This window comes from Phyllopteryx taeniolatus, chromosome 1 (assembly GCF_024500385.1).
Source record: "Phyllopteryx taeniolatus isolate TA_2022b chromosome 1, UOR_Ptae_1.2, whole genome shotgun sequence".
NCBI lineage: Eukaryota > Metazoa > Chordata > Actinopteri > Syngnathiformes > Syngnathidae > Phyllopteryx > Phyllopteryx taeniolatus.
The window spans coordinates 47,251,112-47,271,800 of record NC_084502.1 but is presented as its reverse complement, the minus strand read 5'-3'; the positions used below and the strand labels follow the sequence as shown (position 1 = coordinate 47,271,800).

The 20,689-nt window shown below is 41.9% G+C and overlaps 1 protein-coding gene across 8 annotated transcripts in view; it reads right to left on the bottom strand.

Moving 5' to 3' along the window:
- The window catches only part of pard3ba (par-3 family cell polarity regulator beta a), a 218,780-nt gene that overhangs the window by 65,071 nt on the left and 133,020 nt on the right, over nucleotides 1-20,689 (bottom strand). For all 8 annotated transcript variants that reach the window (XR_009791988.1, XM_061798810.1, XM_061798809.1 and 5 more), the window contains 2 exons: nucleotides 10,280-10,495; nucleotides 7,297-7,501 (listed from right to left, as the gene is read on the bottom strand). Coding sequence is in view for 7 of the 8 variants with exons in the window: in XM_061798810.1 (XP_061654794.1) it covers nucleotides 7,297-7,501; nucleotides 10,280-10,495 (421 nt within the window). In the remaining variant the exon portion in view is untranslated. The remainder of the gene's footprint in view (nucleotides 1-7,296; nucleotides 7,502-10,279; nucleotides 10,496-20,689) is intronic.

Genomic DNA, 20,689 nt, shown 5'->3' with positions numbered 1-20,689 from the left:
AAGCATCTAGGAGGGGTGGCTGTGGAGTTTTTAACCAGCTTGTTCAACAGAATTCTAGCTGGTGAGAAGATGCCTAAAGAATGGAGGAAAAGTGTGCTGGTGCCAATTTTTAAAAACAAGGGTGATGTGTAAAGCTGTGGGAACGATAGAGGAATAAGCTTGATGAGCCACACAATGAAGTTTAGGGAAAGAGTAGTAGAGGCTAGACTCAGGACAGAAGTATTTGCGAGCAACATTATGATTTCATGCCTAGAAAGAGTACCACAGATGCATTATTTGCCATGAAGTTGTTGATGGAGAAGTACAGAGAAGGTAAGAAGGAGCTACATTGTGTCTTTTGGGATCTAGAGAAAGCCTATGACAGACTACGCAGAGAGGAACTGTGGTACTGCATGCGGATGTCTGGAGTGGCAGAGAAGTATGTTAGAATAGTACAGGACATGTACGAGGGCAGGAGAACAGCGGTGAGGTGTGACAGAGGAGTTTAAGGTGGAGGTTGGATTGCATCAGGGATAAGCCATTTGCCCCTTCCTGCTAGCAGTGGTGATGGATAGGCTGACAGATGAAGTTAGACTGGAATCCCAGTGGACCATGATGTGCGCAGATGACATTGTAATCTGCAGTGAAAGCAGGCAGCAGGTGGAGGAACAGTTATAAAGGTGGAGGCATGCAGTGGAAAGGAGAAGAATGAAGATGAGCCGAAGTAAAACAGAATATACATGCATAAATGAGAGTGGTGGAGGGGGGAGAGTGAGGCTACAGGGAGAAGAGATACCGAGGGTGGAGGACTTTAAATACTTGGGAACAACAGTCCAGAGCAACGGTGAGTGTGGTAAGAAAGTAAAGAAACGAGTCCAGGCGGGTTGGAACGGGTGGAGGAAGGTGTCAGGTGTGTTATGTGACAGAAGAGTATCTGCTAGGATGAAGGGCAAAGTTTATAAAACAGTGGTGAGGCCAGCCATGATTTACGGATTAGAGACAGTGGCACTGAAGAGACAACAGGAAGCAGAGCTGGAGGTGGCGGAAATGACGATGTTGAGGTTCGCTCTTGGAGTGACCAGGTTGGATAAAATTAGAAATGAGCTCATCAGAGGGATGGCAAAGGTTACATGTTTTGGAGAGAAAGTTAGAGAGAGCAGACTTTAATGTTTTGGATACGTAAAGAGGAGAGATAGTGAGTATATTGGTAGAAGGGTGATGAGGGTGGAGCTGCCAGGCAAGAGAACTAGAGGAAGACCAAAGAGAAGGTTGATGGATGTAGTGAGGGAAGACATGAGGGTAGTTGGTGTTAGAGAGGAGGATGCAGGAGATAGGCTTACATGGAAAAGGATGACACGCTGTGGCGACCCCTAATGGGACAAGCCAAAAGGAAAAGAAGAAAGTTGTACATATGGAACTATTATTACCAGTACTACATGATTTGCTATATGATGTGATGCGCATGTTGGAAATACAACGTATTGGTTTTGCGAGTTCCAAATGTTCCTACATTAAATACAACCCTTATTCCAATGAAGTTGGGACATTGTATTAAACAAACAAAAACAGAATATATCCATCCATCCATCCATTTTCTACCGCTTATCCGAGGTCGGGTTGCGGGGGCAGTAGCTTTAGCAGGGACGCGCAGATTTCCCTCTCCCCAGCCACTTCATCCATCTCTTCCGGGGGGGATCCTGAGGCGTTCCCAGGCCAGCCGAAGGATGTAGTCTCTCCAGCGTGTCCTGGGTCGTCCCCGGGGTCTCCTCCCAGTAGGACGTGCCCGGAACACCTCACCAGGGAGGCGTCCGGGAGACATCCGAATCAGATGCCCCGTGCACCTCATCTGGCTCCTCTCGATGTGAAGGAGCAGCGGCTCTACTCTGAGATCCTCCCGGATGACCGAGCTTCTCACCCTATCTCTAAGGGAGAACCCGGACACTCTGCGGAGGAAACTCATTTTGGCCACTTCTATCCTGTATCTTGTTCTTTCGGTCACGACCCACAGATGAGATCCTGCCCCAAGTGGAGGAGTTCAAGTATCTTGGGAACAGAATACAATAATTTGCAAATCATGTTCGACCTATATTTAATTGAATAAACTACAAATAAATTTAATGTTCAAACTGATAAACTTTATTGTTTTTAGCAAATAATCATGAACTTAGAATTTTATGGCGGCAACACGTTCCAAAAAAGCTGGGACAGGTGGCAAAAAAGACTGAAAGTTGAGGAATGCTCATCAAACACCTGTTTGGAACATCCCACAGGTGAACAGGCTAATTGGGAACAGGCGGGTGCCATGATTGGGTATAAAAGGAGCTTCCCTGAATTGCTCAGTCACTCACAAGCAAAGATGGGGCGAGGTTCACCTCTTTGTGACCAAGTGCGTGAGAAAATAGTCAAACACTTTCAGGACAATGTTCCTCATAGGGATTTCATCATCTACGGTCCATAATATCATCAAAAGGTTCAGAGAATCAGGAGAAATCACTGCATGTAAGCGGCAAGGCCGAAAACCAACATTGAATGCCCATGACCTTCGATCCCTCTGGAGGCACTGCATCAAAAACCGACATCAATGTGTAAAGGTTATCACCACATGGGATCAGGAACACTTCGGAAAACCAATATCAGTAAATACAGTTTGGCGCTACATCCGTAAGTGCATCTTGAAACTCTACCATGCAAAGCAAAAGCCATTTATCAACAATACCCAGAAATGCCGCCGGTTTCTCTGGGCCCCGAGCTCATCTAAGATGGACTGATGCAAAGTGGAAAAGTGTTCTGGGGTCCGACGAGTCCACATTTCAAATTGTTTTTGGAAATTGTGGCCCTCGTCTCCTCCGGACCAAAGAGGAAAAGAACCATCCAGACTGTTATAGACGCAAAGTTCAAAAGCCAGCATCTGTGATGGTATGGGGCTGTGTTAGTGCCAAAGGCATGGGTAACTTACACATCTGTGAAGGCACCATTAATGCTGAAATATACATACAGGTTTTGGAGAAACATATGCTGCTATCCAAGCAACGTCTTTTTCATGGACGCCCCTGCTTATTTCAGCAAGACAATGCCAAACCACATTCTGCACGTTACAACAGCGTGGCTTCGTAGTAAAAGAGTGCAGGTACAAGACTGGCCTGCCTGCAGTCCAGACCTGTCTTCCATTGAAAATGTGTGGCGCATTATGAAGCCTAAAATACGACAACGGAGACCCCGGACTGTTGAACAGCTGAAGCTGTTCGGCAAGCAAGAATGGGAAAGAATTTCACCTACAAAGCTTCAACAAATAGTGTCCTCAGTTCCTAAACGTTTATTGAATGTTGTTAAAAGAAAAGGTGATGTAACACAGTGGTAAACATGACCCTGTCCCAGCTTTTTTGGAACGTGTTGCAGCCATAAAATTCTAAGTTAATGATTATTATAAAGTTGATCAGTTTGAACATTAAATATCTTGTCTTTGTGGCGTATTCAATTAAATATAGGTTGAACATGATTTGCAAATCATTGTATTCTGTTTTTATTTATGTTTAACACAACGTCCCAACTTCATTGGAATTGGGGTTGTATATGATTTCCAGGGGTCACCCAATGACCCTCGCTATTTGCTGCGTGCGGTTGCTAAAACACACAGGTCTTCAAATATTGGCACATCTAAAACAAACATTTATGATCGCCGAAAGGGCAGGGAAAACTTCCAGCAGGTGTTGTGTCGGGTGCTGATGTGCATACTTTCACCACAGGGGTAAAGTTAAGTCATATGTTTATGAGTTGCCCTTTTCTGAATGCTGCCACCAGACAAAAATAACTTTTGGGAGCTGCAATCACATTGAACCACCAATGTTGAGCTAATTAAGTCATATTTCAAATTCAATAACAACCAACTTGGCCAGAGAAAGGCCAGACCGAGCGCAAGGGGTGATGGGGGGCGGGTAATTGTGCAGTGGTAGTTTCTGGAGCCTGGAGTGCTTCGCTCTACTGTAAGTTAGTCATGACATTTGCTTCAGAGATTGGTCATGGGCTGTGGTGTACATAAAAATGTTGGTCTGGTCCTTAAAGGAGCACCAGAAGTTGTTGTTTGGTGGTGATTTTTTTTTGCCGAACTACTGACCTCACTGGCAGTGGTGATTCTAGGATTTATTACTCTTATTAATTACAGTAATACCTTATTAACTCATTCCCTGCCAATGCCATCCAAAAACGTCCTTCAGAATCCATCTATTCCCTGCCAATGCAGTCTAAAGACATCAATGGCGTTTTTTAACGGGGATGGGTGGGGGAGGGTCTTGTGTAGTTTGTGTGTGATCGTCGAGCCTCTGGATAACTGCAATGAGGATTGGCACCCTGTAGAGGACAACAATGCCTTCAGCTGAACGTCCCTCCCTCAGAGGAAGAAGAAGCCGGGGGCAGGCCGGCGGGGTACAAGAGACAATGAGAGAAGGCAAACATAATGGAGAGAAGGCAAACATAATGGCAGAAAAGACAAAATGAAAAAAAAAAAAAAAAAAAAAAATCTAACAAAAAAACCTTTCAGTACTAGAAATTTATTGCGCCATGGCAAGAAAAATATTCGACCAGGAACGACGCCTTAGATCATGCGGGGGAATAAAGGATGACGCGCAGTGTCAGAATGACGCGCAGAGCGATCGCTTTGTTGCAAAGCTATTGCGCAAAATGCCGGCCCATACATATGGCGAGATCCTCCCAGCCGCTTGCCAGCTGATCCTCTCTCGACCAGGATTTGAGTAAATGGGATCTGGAATCGTGATGAGTGAACTGTCTATGAGTCTGGATAGCCAGCCGAACTTAATCCGTGCTTCCTCCGACGAAGGTAACTTGTTTGCAGCTCGCATTAGATAGATTGAGTGAGTGACCTTCAACCCTCGTTACAAAAAAACATAATTTAGTCCCACTAGTTCACATTACAATCTAACATATGTTGCCAGTACTGATTAGAATTTTCCATTTCGTCCATCTTGCATTAATTCAACACCTGCGAGTGGAACGTCTTTTACGATTGCGACAAAGAAAAGTAATGTTTTTTTTTTACCCTTGCAAAACATGTCATAGATCAAATGTATTCTCTAGTAATGGTATGTATTTCTTAAAACTTACAGGTTATGCATCCAGCAGACGTTCAACCTCCAGTCCAGTACGCAGTGCAGACAAAAAAGGTAAAGCTTTTTTTTTTTCTCCACGTCAGCAATTTCAACAATGTTTTTTTTAATAATAGTTATGTTTCTAAACTGCATGGGTTGTGCTTCAAGGAGAAGTAGGGACTGGTTTCAAGGACAATGACAACCACCCAAGATCCCATTCACCGCAACCAAAGAATAAAATCCAGAAGTGGTTCAAACTTTGCGAGATTTTATGCGCAAGGTAGTAAAAACCTGGACTATTAAGCAAACGAGGAAGAGGAAGAGAATTTGGAGGAAAAAAGTGCAAGTGTGGGAGCCCCATTTGTTCATGCATTTTTGTCTAATGTAAATTCTGTACAGTTATATTTGTAAATTATTTTTTTTGTCAAAAGTAGTTCTTCAGTGTTGTTTTATATTCAGATGTTTGAGATTTTCACAAAAGAAAACAAATATTGGTGTCAAAGTCATTGTTCTGCTTGATGTGTCTGCTTTCACAAAAAGGCTGTTTTCTCAGTTTTTTCCCCCTGCTGATTACTAAAGAACGGTGTAAGCTAGAGAAACTTTTTTTCTGATGAAAGAAGATCTGATCTTTCTTTTGGTGGTTTTGGTGAAATTGCTCGAAAATCCCTGGCAGTCAAGGGGTTCCCTGCTCAGGAAACGGCTGGCAGTGAATGAGTTAATAGATGTAGCCTAGAGCAATAGCTTAAAGCGTTCTTTAGATGTATTCGTATTGTAAGACTGATTATAGCCCTTACCCAATTAAATAGATCTAGCAAAATAAATGTGATCCGGAAAAGCTTTATGGTCAGAACATACTTGCACAATAACTGCTACTTTCAAAAGCTTCGAGATACTCAAATTGATTTACAATAGAATTTATTAGCCCTGATGCTACCAAAGGCAGCATTTTATATACAGAAAAACAGTAGACTACAGTTAAATTAGTTATGGTACCTATGCAATAAAAAAAGGGAACAGGGCTATATAAAAAGGCAATTTAGAGGCTTCAATCAACCTACCATGCATGTTTTGTGAATGTGGGAGGAAACCAGAGTACCCGGAGAAAACCGACGCAAGCACAGGGAGAACGTGCAAACTCCACACAGGTGAGACCGGATTTGAAACCGGGTCCTCAGAACGCCTTTTTTATTTTATTTTATTTTTTTCCTCGCTCTCCACCCATCCATCCATTTTCTGAGCCGCTTCTCCTCACTAGGGTCGCGGGCGTGTTGGAGCCCATCCCAGCCATTTATTTATTTATTTAAATCGCTGGTATCGTCAAACAAAAGTTAAATACATGTCTTAATTTAATTATACATTTGATATACTGTATGTAAACATGAATGAAGCCTGAACTTCAGATATGGTCATCTTTGGCAGCTCTTGAAGAAATTTTGTCCATTAAAAAAAAAAAAAAAAAAAAGACACTGTAGACTTTTAATATTTCTACAAGTGGTTTGTAGCCATCTCCTGCCATACGTCTCCCCAGTGATCTGATCTGGAACGAAGTGCTTTGTCTTGTTTTGCTGAATGCGGAAGGTGGTTGTGCATAACCTGTATTGATTGTATTTGGAAAATACAACCCAATGATATGTGAATGTGCTCTTCAGATCTGACTTCAAACCTGGTCCCATGTGTGATTCCACCCAGAGTGTGTGTGTCCTTCACTCTGCCCTTCTCTTTCCGTGTGAACATCTCTTCCATTTACTGCCCTTGACACTGTAGCCGATTGAATTGTTATCTGCCATCTGTGGGCTCACATTCAGCATGCTCTATCTGTTGCGACAGCCTAATTGAATCTGCAGTGTTGGAAGTGTGGCGATACACTGGCCACACCGTGTCAATGCCAAAAGATAAGGGCTGCTTGAAGGAGGATTGGGCTCACCACAATCAAGATGTGGACATGTTGATAAATGGGTGATAAACTCTTTGGGTAGGTAATCTGTCGATGGATTTTGCTCAGATTGGCCCATAATGGATTCCCTCCATTGTCGCCAAGGCTACGTATATATCCAATACCCCATAAATGTATTGGGAAAGTAGAGCAGGGAGAGTCTCATTTGCCTCAATTTCTGCATAAAACCTAAGTACACCACATTTTTCTATTTCAACAGGTCACCTGTCAGCTTTAGTAGAAAAGCTTCAGCTACACAGAAAATATTTTTTGCGCGTCTCCTACCTCAAAAGAGCAAAGCCTTTTTTTTTGGTCTTCTTCTCCATATCATTTGCAGCATCCTCACTTCTCTTAATTCCTTTGGTCTTTTTCTCCTGCTTCTTCCCGCTGACTTTCTTCTGCTTCTTCACATCTTCAATATCCAGGTCCTGACGTGAGGAGCTGCTGGCTGGTGTTTCATGACCAGAGCTCAGCTCAGACATGTCATCATCTATGGAGGAATGGCTTATTTGGTCAGATGGCGGCCAGGACGAGGCAGCGAAAATATGTCATTACGGTAATTGAATTGCATGAAGCATTTTATCCAGTATTCATGTCTCTTCATCGAAAAAGATGTTAATGTTGGTTCTTATATGTAAGTAGGGCTACACAATTAATCGAATTTGAATCGTGATTGCGATTTTGGCTGCCACGATGCAATGAGCCAGATCGTCGGCGATTTTTTTACATTTAAAATGTGTGCACTGCTGCATATGAAAAGTGCTTCATTTGCAGGAGTACCCGCACCTAGTCAGCCAGCCACCAGGGGGCGAACCTATGGTTAAGGCTTCATTAAAGGCCAGCACCACGCTCTGTGACCAACTTCAAAAAGCTTAAAAATGGCATTGATGTCCAATGTTGTAATATATGAAACTTTTATTGTGAAGGTGGCCCTCTCAGCACCTTGGCAGAGCGGCGGCGTGTCACGGTAACACTATTAACACAACATTTTTCAGTAATGGTAAATACACTGGAATAAGGAAACTATAACCAAAATTATATTTGTAATGCGGATATACAATATTTACTGTTATCCATTAATGTTTTACAAAGAAACTGAGAAAATAGGAAGGCATATTATTATTACTTGATTCTTCTCCTTCTCCTTTCAGCGTGTCCCGTTAGGGGTCGCCACAGGTCATAATCCCTTTCCACGTAAGCCTATCTCCTGCATCCTCCTCTCTGACACCAACTCCCCTCATGTCTTTCCTCACTACATCCATCAACCTTCTCTTTGATTTTCCTTTAGCGCTCTTGCCTAACAGCTCCATTCTCATCACCTTTCTACCAATATACTCACTCTCTCTCCTCTGGATGTGTCCAAACCATCAAAGTCTGCGCTCTCTAACTTTGTCTCCAAAACATCTAACCTTGTCCATCGCTTTGATGAGCTCATTTCTAAACCTGTCCAAACTGGTCACTCCTTGAGAGAACCTCAACATCTTCATTTCCGCCATCTCCAGCTCTGCTTCCTGTTGTTTCTTCAGTGCCACTGTCTCTAAGCCGTAAATCATGGCTGGTCTCACCACAAAATTTGCCCTTCATCCTAGCAGAGACTCTTCTGTCACATAACTCACCTGACACCTTCCTTCACCCATTCCAACCTGCTCTTCACTTCCTGACCACACTCACCATTGCTCTGGACTGTTGACCCGATTTAAATTCCTCCACCCTCGCTCTTTTCTCTGTAGCCTCACTCTTCCCCTCCACCTCTCTCATTCATGCACATATATACTGTTTTACTTCAGCTAATCTTCAGTCCTCTCCTTTCCAGTGCATGCCTCCACCTTTCTGTTCCTCCTGCTTTCACTGCAGATCACAATGTCAATTGCGAACATCATGGTCCACGGGGATTCCAGTCTAACCTCTTCTTGAAAAGCCGCACAACACTATTCTTTTCTCAGCTTCTACCACGTTTCTCTGCTCTGCCTTTGTCTTCTTAATCTTCCTCCCCACCACAGAGTCATCTTACACACCACCATCCTATGCTGTCTCGTCACACTCTCCCCTACCACTACCATACAGTCAGTAACCTCCTTCAGATTACATTATCTGCACAAAATGTAATCCACCTGCATGCTTCTACTGCCGCTCTTGTAGGTCACCCTATGTTCCTGCTTTTTCTGGAATAAAGTGTTCACTACAGCCATTTCCATCCATTTTGCAAAGTCTACCACCATCTGTCCCTCCAAGTTACTTTCCTGAATGCTGAATTTAACCATAACTTCTTCATCACCCCTGTTACCTTCACCAACATGTCCATTACAACCTGCACCAATCATGACTCTTTCTCTGTCAGGGGATGCTCAGAACTACTTCATCTAGCTCCTTCCAGAATTTCTCTTTCACCTCTACATCACATCCTACCTGTGGGGCATAGCCACTAATTACATTATACAAAACACCCTTAATTTCAAATTTCAGCCTTATCACTCGATCTGATACTCTTTTCACCTCCAAGACTTTCTTAACCACTACTTAATTTTTCTTCCCAGCTACACCATGGTAAAATAATTTGAACCCTGCCCCTTAGCTTCTAGCCTTACTGCCTTTCCACCTGTTCTCCTGGACACACAATATCTCAACCTTTCTCCTAATCATCATGTCAACCAACTCCTGAGATTTTCCTGTCATAGTCCCACAGTAGATTAAGATTGACTAATTGTTACTTACTTAATGTATGTTTAAATTAGATTTCAGAGGTGGAATGTTATGCTTGATTACTTTCTGATTTCTCTGAGAACCCCAGTGAGCCTGCTCAAATTTGTGTACAAAAAGCTGGGTTCAACTTGAAATTTCTCATTCCTTGTCAAAATGGTAAAACATCAAGAACCTACTGAAATTGATTCTGTATGGTCTATTCTCATTAATATGACTGATGGTCGAATGAAATTAGTATGACATATGAAGCATTTAAAAAGATTTTCAGCAAGGCAAAAACACATTTTAAGATACAAGGTATTATTTTAAGAATCATAAGTCAATTCATACTAGTTCCATTGGCAGATTTTTGACACTTACATTAGGGACAAAATGTCTTGTTTTTAATGTTTTTTTTTTACCTGTTTTGAGAAGGTAATATTTTTCCACCGTACAAAACCGGAGGACTGTGTGTTGGTGATGCGACATCTAATTTAAGTGCAGAATCCTTTATTATGACTTAAGATCAAGTGAAAGTTTAAAGTTTTGTGCAGCAAGTACAGTCACGAGCCAATTATGTTAAGCCTACCATCTTCAGAAGGGCCTTCATATGACTTGTCGATGGCAATGCGGAAACTCTGGTTGCATCCGCGTCCTCGAACCATGTGTGGTTGTGGGCGGTGAAATGGAACCTGTGCCTTGATATCATTATGGTGGACCTCCGACATGGCTGACTGGAGACTTTCGAGGGAGCTGGACTTCCAGAGGCCCAGTGTTGGGCCCAGCGTTCCCCCATCAGTGGGCCCTGGAATATGTATAAAAAAGGCCAGAGCAAGTGCATATAGTTAGAAGGCTGATGTAGGAAGGCCTGGTTGCTGGAGAAGCAGGGGGATATGCATGATGGAGACTAAAAAAAAATCATCCGCCTAATATATGAAATATTTTAAATTTTGTTTCCTACAACCAAAATCACAGTGCGTTTGGATTAGTTAAAATACAGAAGGGGGTTTGTAGAGGTACTGGTATTATTGTGTGATTGCTTAGAAACAGGAGTAAGTGGTCACACACAATTTTAAAGAAATGTTGCCACAGAGATCACATCACCTTAACACAAATGCATGCACCCGATTTTAATACCTGTGCATGAATTAAACTTTTATATGCTCAATTATATGCTAAACATTCTGCCGACATTATGGCAGTTGACATATTAAAACAAAGTAACAGCTCTTGTGTTGAGGTTGTAGTCCGTCTTCTGTTTCCTATGTTCTCCTCGAAACAAGGTGAAAGTAGTTGGTGCTTAATTGTTCAGGTAAAGTATGCAGTTTTCAGTAAATGTGGGGGATATAAATGTAAATTCAGATGTTTACGTCACGGTAAAATAGTCCAAATCATGAAAAAGTGAACATATGTGCTTTTATTTAAATCAGTAAGCAACAATATGCCATTGTTTCTCATTAAAAAAAATCTGTATATACGGTATATTATTAAGTAAATACTGGGGATGGGTAAAATTCAGTACCGGTAAACTCTGCATGGGACAATATACACTTATAGAGTGTTTTTTTTAGCTTTGTAATTTACTTTGCAGTGATAGTGTGTGTGTGCGTGGATGCGCGTGTGTGTGTGCTCCTTCGCCCTCTCACAGTTATAACTGTATCCAGCTTCAAAGTGTAGCTCATGGACGTGGAAAAACGTAAAACCACTAGCACAAGTGGAGGACTTGAGAGAAAAATTTCATGAAGCATGGTGTAGTGACTCTGACCGAGTAGCCAGAACCTTCCCCCCACCTGGATAAACTGCATCCTTCGAAGCCGCCCTGCTGTGAGACTGCCCTCAAGGAGACTCCTCGTGGACCCTAAACTAATTAACAACTACCCTTGAAGTCTGAACTCCCAATCAATAAAGGCCAGATGTTTCTACCGGACCACCTGTCTGTGAATAGGAACAATTGCTGGGACAAGGCAACACCCGCTGGCGTCGAGAGGAACTGCAAAGTCGAACCGGGGGGACTCTCATTTGTTGTTTCACCAAGGATAAATGTATTTTTGATATTTTGCGAACTCTGCAGAAATTTTCCAAATGTATGCCTTGATGTCTGTGTCAGTGGGTCAACTTCACAAGTGCAATTGTGAGATTTTGAGATTTGTTTGTCTTGATTTGACTCCCAGCAGGATGAAATGTGAACAATCAGCAGTTGATTTGCCAAAACTAAAGTATAAACAGTCAGTCATGCTTGACCTCTGAGTAAAGTAGAAATTATTTTATATTAATATATTATTTTAAATCCATTTTATCAAATTTGTAGTCTATATTCCAGCTGATGGGTGTGGTCTTCTCCAGGTCGTCTATCCCTCTTGCCCACGCCCCGCCTCTGGGGTACTTAACCCTGGCGCTCGTGTGTTTTTGTTCGCTCTTGTGTGTTTTCTCTCCTCTGACTTCTTAAGTGTTCTGGCTGGCAGCTCGCCAGTCACGGGATGGTTTCGGCCACTCCTCCCCCCCTTTGCCCTTTCTTTGTTCGGGCACACAGCTCGGTAACCGCGGGCTGTAGGGATGGAGATCCGGCTCCCTAGCCACCGTGGAACCCCGCTGCTAAGCCTCCCGAAAAGTGGCTGTTCGCTCCCAGCCAAGCGTGAGTTCTCCGAACTTGCGAGCGGATCCCTGAAATTAGGCGGGGAGATAGACAATCCTATTCTCCCAGGCCCGATGAACAACAATTTTTCTTCTTCCGCATCTTGTTTTTGTTTCATTTTTCTACACCTTTTTTATCTTCAACAAAATCTGTCTCCTTGCTTCCTGAGACGTGCCCAGAGAGAGATCACCACCCACCAGCTTGAACCTACGCTTGTGAGTAGACACAGCAAACTTTTTCCAGACTGTACAATATTAGTGCCTAATAGTTTCGGGAAATTACTAGCGTCAGACAAAATCTCAACTTTGTCCTCTCTCTCTCGTCTGGAATGGACGCTTTAAACGCTCGTGTTTTCCACTTTAGTCCAACACACGATGTTCTATTTCCCTTTTCATACGCCTATTTTCCTTCTTTTTACCATTATTAGTGGTATTATTTTCTTTCTTTAGTTATACCCCTTTGTGTGTTTCCCACTAGATCCCTTGTAGATGTCATTAAATATACTATAAAATTCCACTCTTGGTCATATTTTGTGTGTTTTGAGTTTTAAGTAAGCCTCTGTCATCTAGAACTCAAATTTTCATCAAGTGTAGCAACCTTCAGAATACGAGCCTGATAAAAAGGTTTCTCGTCCCTTTCCCTAAATTTTATCCACATAAACAGTGACGTGGTGCCCCTTACAATACAGATTTGATTTTAACGAGTAAACTTAAAATTATGCTAAACCAGAAGTAACGCAGGCATCGCTTCCGGCTTACTTTTTTCTCCTAAATTAATCAAATTTTTATTCAACCAATATACGTTAAAATGGGCTTCATATAAATCGCCGATATAGATTACTAGTAATTTTGGTAAATCCATATCACCGTTGAATAAAACAATGAGGCTTTGAAAAACTATGTGGGAATCCTACAATCCCAATGAAGTTGGGACATTGTGTTAAACATAAATAAAAACAGAATAAAATGAATTGCAAATCATGTTCAACTTATATTTAACTGAATACACGACAAAGATATTTAATGTTCAAACTGATAAACTTTATTGTTTTTAGCAAATAATCATTAACTTAGAATTTTATGGCTGCAACACGTTCCAAAAAAGCTGGGACAGGGTCATGTTTAAAACTGTGTTAGATAACCTTTTCTTTTAACAACATTCAGTAAACGTTTGGGAACTGAGGACACTAATTGTTGAAGCTTTGTAGGTGAAATTCTTTCCCATTCTTGCTCGATGTACAGCTTCAGCTGTTCAATAGTCCGGGGTCTCCGTTGTCGTATTTTAGGCTTCATAATGCGCCACACATTTTCAATGGAAGACAGTTCTGGACTGCAGGCAGGCCAGTCTAGTACCCGCACTCTTTTACTACGAAGCCACGCTATTGTAATATGAGCAGAATGTGGTTTGGCATTGTCTTACTGAAATAAGCAGAGGCGTCCATGAAAAAGACGTTGCTTGGATGGCAGCATATGTTTCTCCAAAACCTGTATGTACCTTTCAGCATTGATGGTGCCTTCACAGATATGTAAGTTACCCATGCCGTTGGCACTAACACTGCCCCATACCATCACAGATGCTGGCTTTTGAACTTTGCGTCCATTATAGTCCGAATGGTTCTTTTCCTCTTTGGCCTGGAGGACACAACGTCCACAATTTCCAAAAACAATTTGAAATGTGGACTCATCGGACCACTGAACACTTTTCGTCAGTCCATTTTAGATGAGCTCGGACCCAGAGAAGCCGGCGGCGTTTCTGGGTGTTGTTGATAAATGGCTTTTGCTTTGCATAGTAGTTTCAATGTAGCGCCAAACTGTATTTACTGACATTGGTTTTCTGAAGTATTCCTGAGCCCATGTGGTGATATCATTTCCACATTGATGTCGGTTTTTGATGCCGTGCCGCCTGAGAGATCGACGGTCACAGGCATTCAATGTTGGTTTTTGCCCTTGCCGCTTACATGCAGGGATTTGTCTAGATTCTCTGAACCTTTTGATGATATTATGGACCGTAGATGATGAAATCCCTAAACTCCTTGCAATTGTATGTTGAGGAACATTGTCCTTAAACTGTTCGACTATTTTCTCACGCACTTGTTCACAAAGAGGTGACCCTCACCCCATCTTTGCTTGTGAATGACTCCTTTTATACCCAATCAGAGCATTTCTCAACTTTCTCAGTCTTTTTTTCCACCTGTCCCAGCTTTTTTGGAACGTGTTGCAGCCATAAAATTCTAAGATAATGAATACCAAACCGGACTGAAGGTAATATAGAATACTTTCTATTCTAATATGTAATTCTATATGTAATATAATATAGAGTTTCAGGGTTTAACTGGTTTGGAAGGTAAGCAAGGATGTGTATTGCAGTATAATCAGAAAAGGGGGTAGGAGTTTATTGCAGGAAAGCCCCCCCCCCCCGATCAGGGTGGATCTGGAGACAATAAAGAACAGATGTCAAGGAAGAAAAGGACTGCGGGGAGCCACTATAAACATTCGATGAAAGACTGTGGGACGGCGTCTGGAGACGTCATCTGGAGCTAGCAGCAAATGGTCATCATTCTGCAGAGCAACGATGATGTCAGATGGCACCATGGACCAATCAGACGACAGTGATTCCATACTTTCACTTTTTGAAACATTGTATAAGTCTGGGGTAGAATCAGATAGTTTTGTTCGACTACTCTATCTGCTCAGGATATGATAGGGATAGTTACGAACCCAGAGCTCTGCAAAATGTATAGACTCCTCTGTCAGGAATAAATTGGTTGGTTTTTAATACAGTGTTATGAACGTAGTTCTTTCACGAAAACGAGCACGCTGGGAACCACGAGAGTAATAGGAGATTTTAAACACAGGTTCCTTCAGGACTAAAGAGGAAAAGAACCATCCAGACTGTTATAGATGCAAAGTTCAAAAGCCAGCATCTGTGACGGTATGGAGCTGTGTTAGTGCCAATGGCATGGGTAATATACGCCAATTAGTGCCAATGGCATGGGTAAAATACGACAACGGAGACCCCGGACTGTTGAACAGCTGAAGCTGTTCATCAAGCAAGAATGGGAAAGAATTCCACCTACAAAGCTTCAACAATTAGTGTCCTCAGTTCCCAAACGTTTGTTGAATGTTGTTAAAAGAAAAGGTGATGTAACACAGTGGTAAACATGACCCTGTCCCAGCTTTTATGGAACGTGTTGCAGCCATAAAATTCTAAGTTAATGATTATTGGCTAAAAACAAAGTTTATCAGTTTGAACATTAAATATCTTGTCTTTGTGGTGTATTCAATTAAATATAGGTTGAACATGATTTGCAAATCATTGTATTCTGTTTTTATTTATGTTTAACACAACGTCCCAACTTAATTGGAACTGGGGTTTTAATAACACACAGGACAGCGAAGAGAAAGTTTTACCAAACACGCATCCTTCCGCAGCAGTGTTGATGAGAGGTTCAGCTCTGCTGGCACATCACTATGGTCACCTGCTAGCCAGTTGCTGTGTTGAGGATGAGCTCCAACTGTACGTCAAAGAGCCAGTGATCGACAGGTGGAAATCCACCGTCAGAAACTGCGACTGGAAAGTTTCCCTTGGCCTCTTAGGGGGAGTGTGGTGCGATGCATGCATGGAGCTACATTATTTCTGAAAGCTTAAAAAAAACAAAAAAAAAAACAACAAAAAAAAAACAGACAGTAGAAGACAGTTGCGATAGAACCTTAGTAATTTTTAGATTGGGAAGAATATATGCCTGAGAGTATTGTTATATATGTCTGTATTTGTTATTACAGCGTTTGTGTGTGTATTTGTTTTTTTAAAGGTAAATCCCACCCATGATATAATGCTAATTGTAGCTAGTCCGTCAATTAGGGTATTCAAATGACTGTTAGCATCAAGCTAGCAATCTCTAAAACAATGTCTTGTATTTATTAAATATACAATGTGTGGAAATTTCTTTATTGTGTGTTTAGTTTTACAGTAAACTCCAAATGGGGTGCCATTAAATAGTTTTAATCACACTCAGGGAGGGCTGAAGAACATTGTCACATTGGACTTGCATACACAACATGCACTGCGGCACAATCGTTTTTCTTTGATTATAACATTTTTATGATTGTGAAAAGCCTGGATATAAAATCCATTGGACCCTTTTTTATTCTATACATTTAATTTGTTTTTAAAATCTATTGTCCCCTGGATGTTTTTTCTCCCCCAAACTACAAATTTGAGAATCGTTAAGCAGCATCAAAAGTGGAATCAGAATCAGAAAAATGTGATCAATTCCTACCGCTGACATCACCAACAAGCAATGTAAACTCTCAGATAAATTGTGTCACATTTCATTATGTCATAGTTGTTAGATACAGTATGTATGGTGGATGGAAGGGTTTTGGGCTTTTGGGCAGATGGCTATTTGAGAGTGTCTCTGAATGTCTGTTGTCATGACTATGTTGTACGTGTTTTATGTTTTGCTCTGTTTTATATCAAACCCCCTCAAAAACGAGATGGCTTATCCATCTGTGTAGTATTGTAGCTCAAAATTGGAAATCTTTTCCAGGTGAGACAAATCTGCTGCATTGACTGCGACGTTAACATATGCTGTTATACACCTGTGCTCTTTGCAGCATCTTCTCTGCGGCACAGATGTCACACTGCTGTAATTGGATCACCTACTAAGCAACATCATACCGATCATGTTTAGTGCATCAGTACATTTATTTTTAGTTTTCTCGCATTGTAATAGCTTCAAAGTAGCTACTCTAATTTATAGTTTTGCTGTGGACAATTTCAAAGGCCTGCTTTTTTTTTTTTTTTTTTTTTTTTAACACACTGACTATTTTTTAAATGAATCTGCAAAAGCTTAAGAAGATAGATGTAGGGCAGAGCTGAGTCAACAGGAGAGGAACCTGAAGAACCTTTCCAACTCAAGCAACCAGTTGTGTACGACAATGTAAGAAATACTGAGCGCTATTGAAAGACATAAATGGGCTGACAAGAGATGAGTTTTGCCCCAAGCATTTTAACATTTTCTGTATGGATGTCTTGAATCATGGCTCTGATGATTTTCTCGATTTTCCAGAGGCTTCAAGGTGTTCAAAATGGGGCAAAAACAAAAACAAAAAAACTGTGAAACTGAAGAGACGACAGAGTCAAAGGACGTGGGGGGTGGATGGGATGAGCACAGTTGCCTTTTAAGACTTAAATTGACTTTCTGGGAGGAAGTGGGATTTGCGGGGAATAAGGGGTTATAAATAGAGAAGGGGGAGCTTCCAAGAATAAAACGTTCAATTTGAGAGGCAGGATTTGTGTCACAAATGTAATTATGACTGTCCAGCTTGCAGCCTGATAAAATTAAGCTCCTTCCTAGCACGATACAGAAAAAAAACGTGAGTGTGTGGGCGTGGGTGCATGCTTACGAACTCTGACGATTTAGGTGGAAAAAAAAACCAAAAAAAAACTTCAAAGTCATGATATTCCAGAGTAAATAGCAGTATGTGCCCTTCACTATGTGAGGCGGAAAAAAGCCCAATTCACTTTTACTAAGGTCTTTGCCACTCTGGGTGTGCTCACTCCACGTGTATCAGGTGGTTAAGGTCAGAGTTAAATGAATAATGAGGGTTTAATGGGATGGATGACTGGCAGAGAGGCGGCTATCATCGCCAGCTCGATCCAGCGGAGGGTGAAATCAGCGTTCATCACATATCGCTGCTCACTGTGCCAGTGATGCTCTCATCTATCTGCATCATGTCCACCTGATTGCCACCGACTCAAGCTGGTGCACAAATTTGACAAGCGGCCTAAAAGCAGACCAGGATCAGCTGTAACAGGTTTAAGCAACGTTCAATAGCCACGATGGTGTCTTTTTACACATGTAGGTCCGATGTGCAGAACCTTGCCCCTGGGTTCTGCTGCTGTTCAAGCAAGACTGAGATTATTCTTGTGATTGTCTTTTTCACCTTCAAAGTGGATCCCATCACAATGCTATTCTAGCTAATTCCGTTCTGAGTTTCCACTTCCACCCAAGTGTTACGTAACAGTGGGGTTAATTTACATCATAAATGGATATTTGGTATTTGCTGTTGGAGATGTGCCCATAGTACACAAACGCTGTGTAGTGGTTGACGTGCTGCCTCCATGAGCAAAATGCTTTCATTGTCTGTACGGACGCTCACTTTTATTACAAACCCTGGCCTCCAGCAAGTAGAAATACCTCTTTTCAAGAAGATTAGGTTTTCATTTATGAAAGTTGATGCAGGTCTGAATTTACTTTTGTTAACATTGGCATACATGGAAGTGGGTATCAAGGTGTACAATTTTTATTAAAAACAAAAAAATGAAAAACATTTTTTTAAATTACTGGTATACTTAATTTGCTTAGCACGTCTGCCTCACGGTTCAGAGGTTATGGGTTTGAATCTTGGCTGCGGCCTTCTTGTGTGCTATTCTCCAGACAGCTCCTTAGACATTCCAAAAACATGCATTTTAGGTTAACTGAAGACTCCAAATTGCCCATAGGTGTCACTGTGACTGTGCATGCTTATTTGTCTATTGGTGACCAGTCCAGGGTGCACCCCACCTCTCGCCCAACGAATGAAGATAAGCACTACAGAAAATGGATGGATGTACTTAATTGTGCTGTAGCTTTAATTGTGAAGTTCGGATTTACTTAATTGTGCTGTAGCTTTAATTGTGAAGTTCTCCATCATGCAGAGAGACACAAAGAGGTGGGCTTTGGAGATGCAGAGCAAACAATCAGATCAGCATATCTGCCCACAACTTCAATCTACAGCGGGCTGCATACAGCAGGGGAAGGGACGGGAGACTCAGTCTTTTTGTTGCAAGTGTAAAGCCACAGGATTAGCTTCTGCCAAACATGACAAGACAGACATCCATCCATCCATCCAGTCATCCATTTTCCTCCGCTTATCCTGTTCAGAGTCACACATGAGCTGGAGCTGATTCCAGCTAACTTTAGGAAAGAGGCAGGGTACAAAGTGGACTAGTTGCCCATAGATAGCAATTCACGCTCACATTCGCACCTCTAGCCCATTTATCGTCTTCAGTGAACCTAAGCTGTTTTTGGAATGTGGGAGGAAGATGGAGAAATCTGTGAAAACTCAAATGGCACCCAGTGAGAGATAGGAGTGTAAAATGAACACAGAAAATTGACGGATTTGAAAGTGAAAGAACAATAGGAATGAGCCAGGCAAACACAAGCAAGAGGCATAATCATCAAGGTGGAGCATCTGGGGGAGAGTTGGAAAAAGAAAGTGGTAGCAAAAGTTACAGTTGAAAAAAGAAAGAAAAAAAGACACTGAATGCTGAGATTCAGAAAACTAAATAATCAACCAGAATGAACAAAGGAATAAGAGGAAAGCGAGTGGAGTGAAGCACTTCCGCCTGAGAAGAAAATAGGGTTTTAGCCAGATTAAAAGAATCAGCCAGGCCTCTTAAGAACATTCATCTAATGAAATATGTCAAACCCATAAAAAACACTGAGGCCTTTTAGGAGAGGGGGTGTCGCACAGGAAGCCTACCCAATACGGCGTGTCAGCAAAAATGAGAAACACACAAAAGCGCTGTCAATACACATTAGTAAAGACGTCAGCAGGGGACGAGAGGAAAACAACATGAGTGGAATGCTGTAGAGCATAAATAGACATTTATTTATCGTAGGTCGCAGAGTTACGGGCAGTGATAAGACATTCAAGGAAAATCATAGCAGTGGAGCTGGTGGGAGGAGCTGGTAGAAAAGGAGTAGGAGTAGGTGGAGGGAGGGGGAGGAGGACGACGACGAGGCAAAGCTACTGTACTTGTGGGACTTCTGAGTGTAAAGGCTTTTTCACCCCGCACTTGCTCAGTGTGAAAGGCCCCCTGCGTTAAAGCACAATGCCAACAGCAATGGGGGTGCAGCCATCCTATATTTGGAAGTGTTGATATAGCAGCCAAAGAGGCAGTAAACCGAAAGGTTTATCACGCTGAAGAAGTATACCGCACCTTGGCAAAATGTCGCTGTCTTTTTCACAAAAGAAAGCCCTGGAGTTGTTAATTTTAAGGAGGAGGAGGAGGAGACGAGCTGCAGGGAAAAAATAGGATATGGGTTCATCCCATTGTAATGACTCATCGGAACCTCGGAGAGTTTAAGCTTGTTCGTGAGCAAAGATTTTACCAAGACCGCTTTGAGGTATATTTTAGGATGAGCAGAGACTTCGGGACAAAGAGAAACCGCATGTATTAGAAGGTCCTCCATTTTCCCCTCACAGTTTGGAGTACAAGTCTGCCAAAATAGCATTCAGAAATCATTCTGCCAGCCTCTCACCGCATCAACACTCCAGGATAGAAAGTTTTTCTATCCGATGACATCAGATGTCGTTG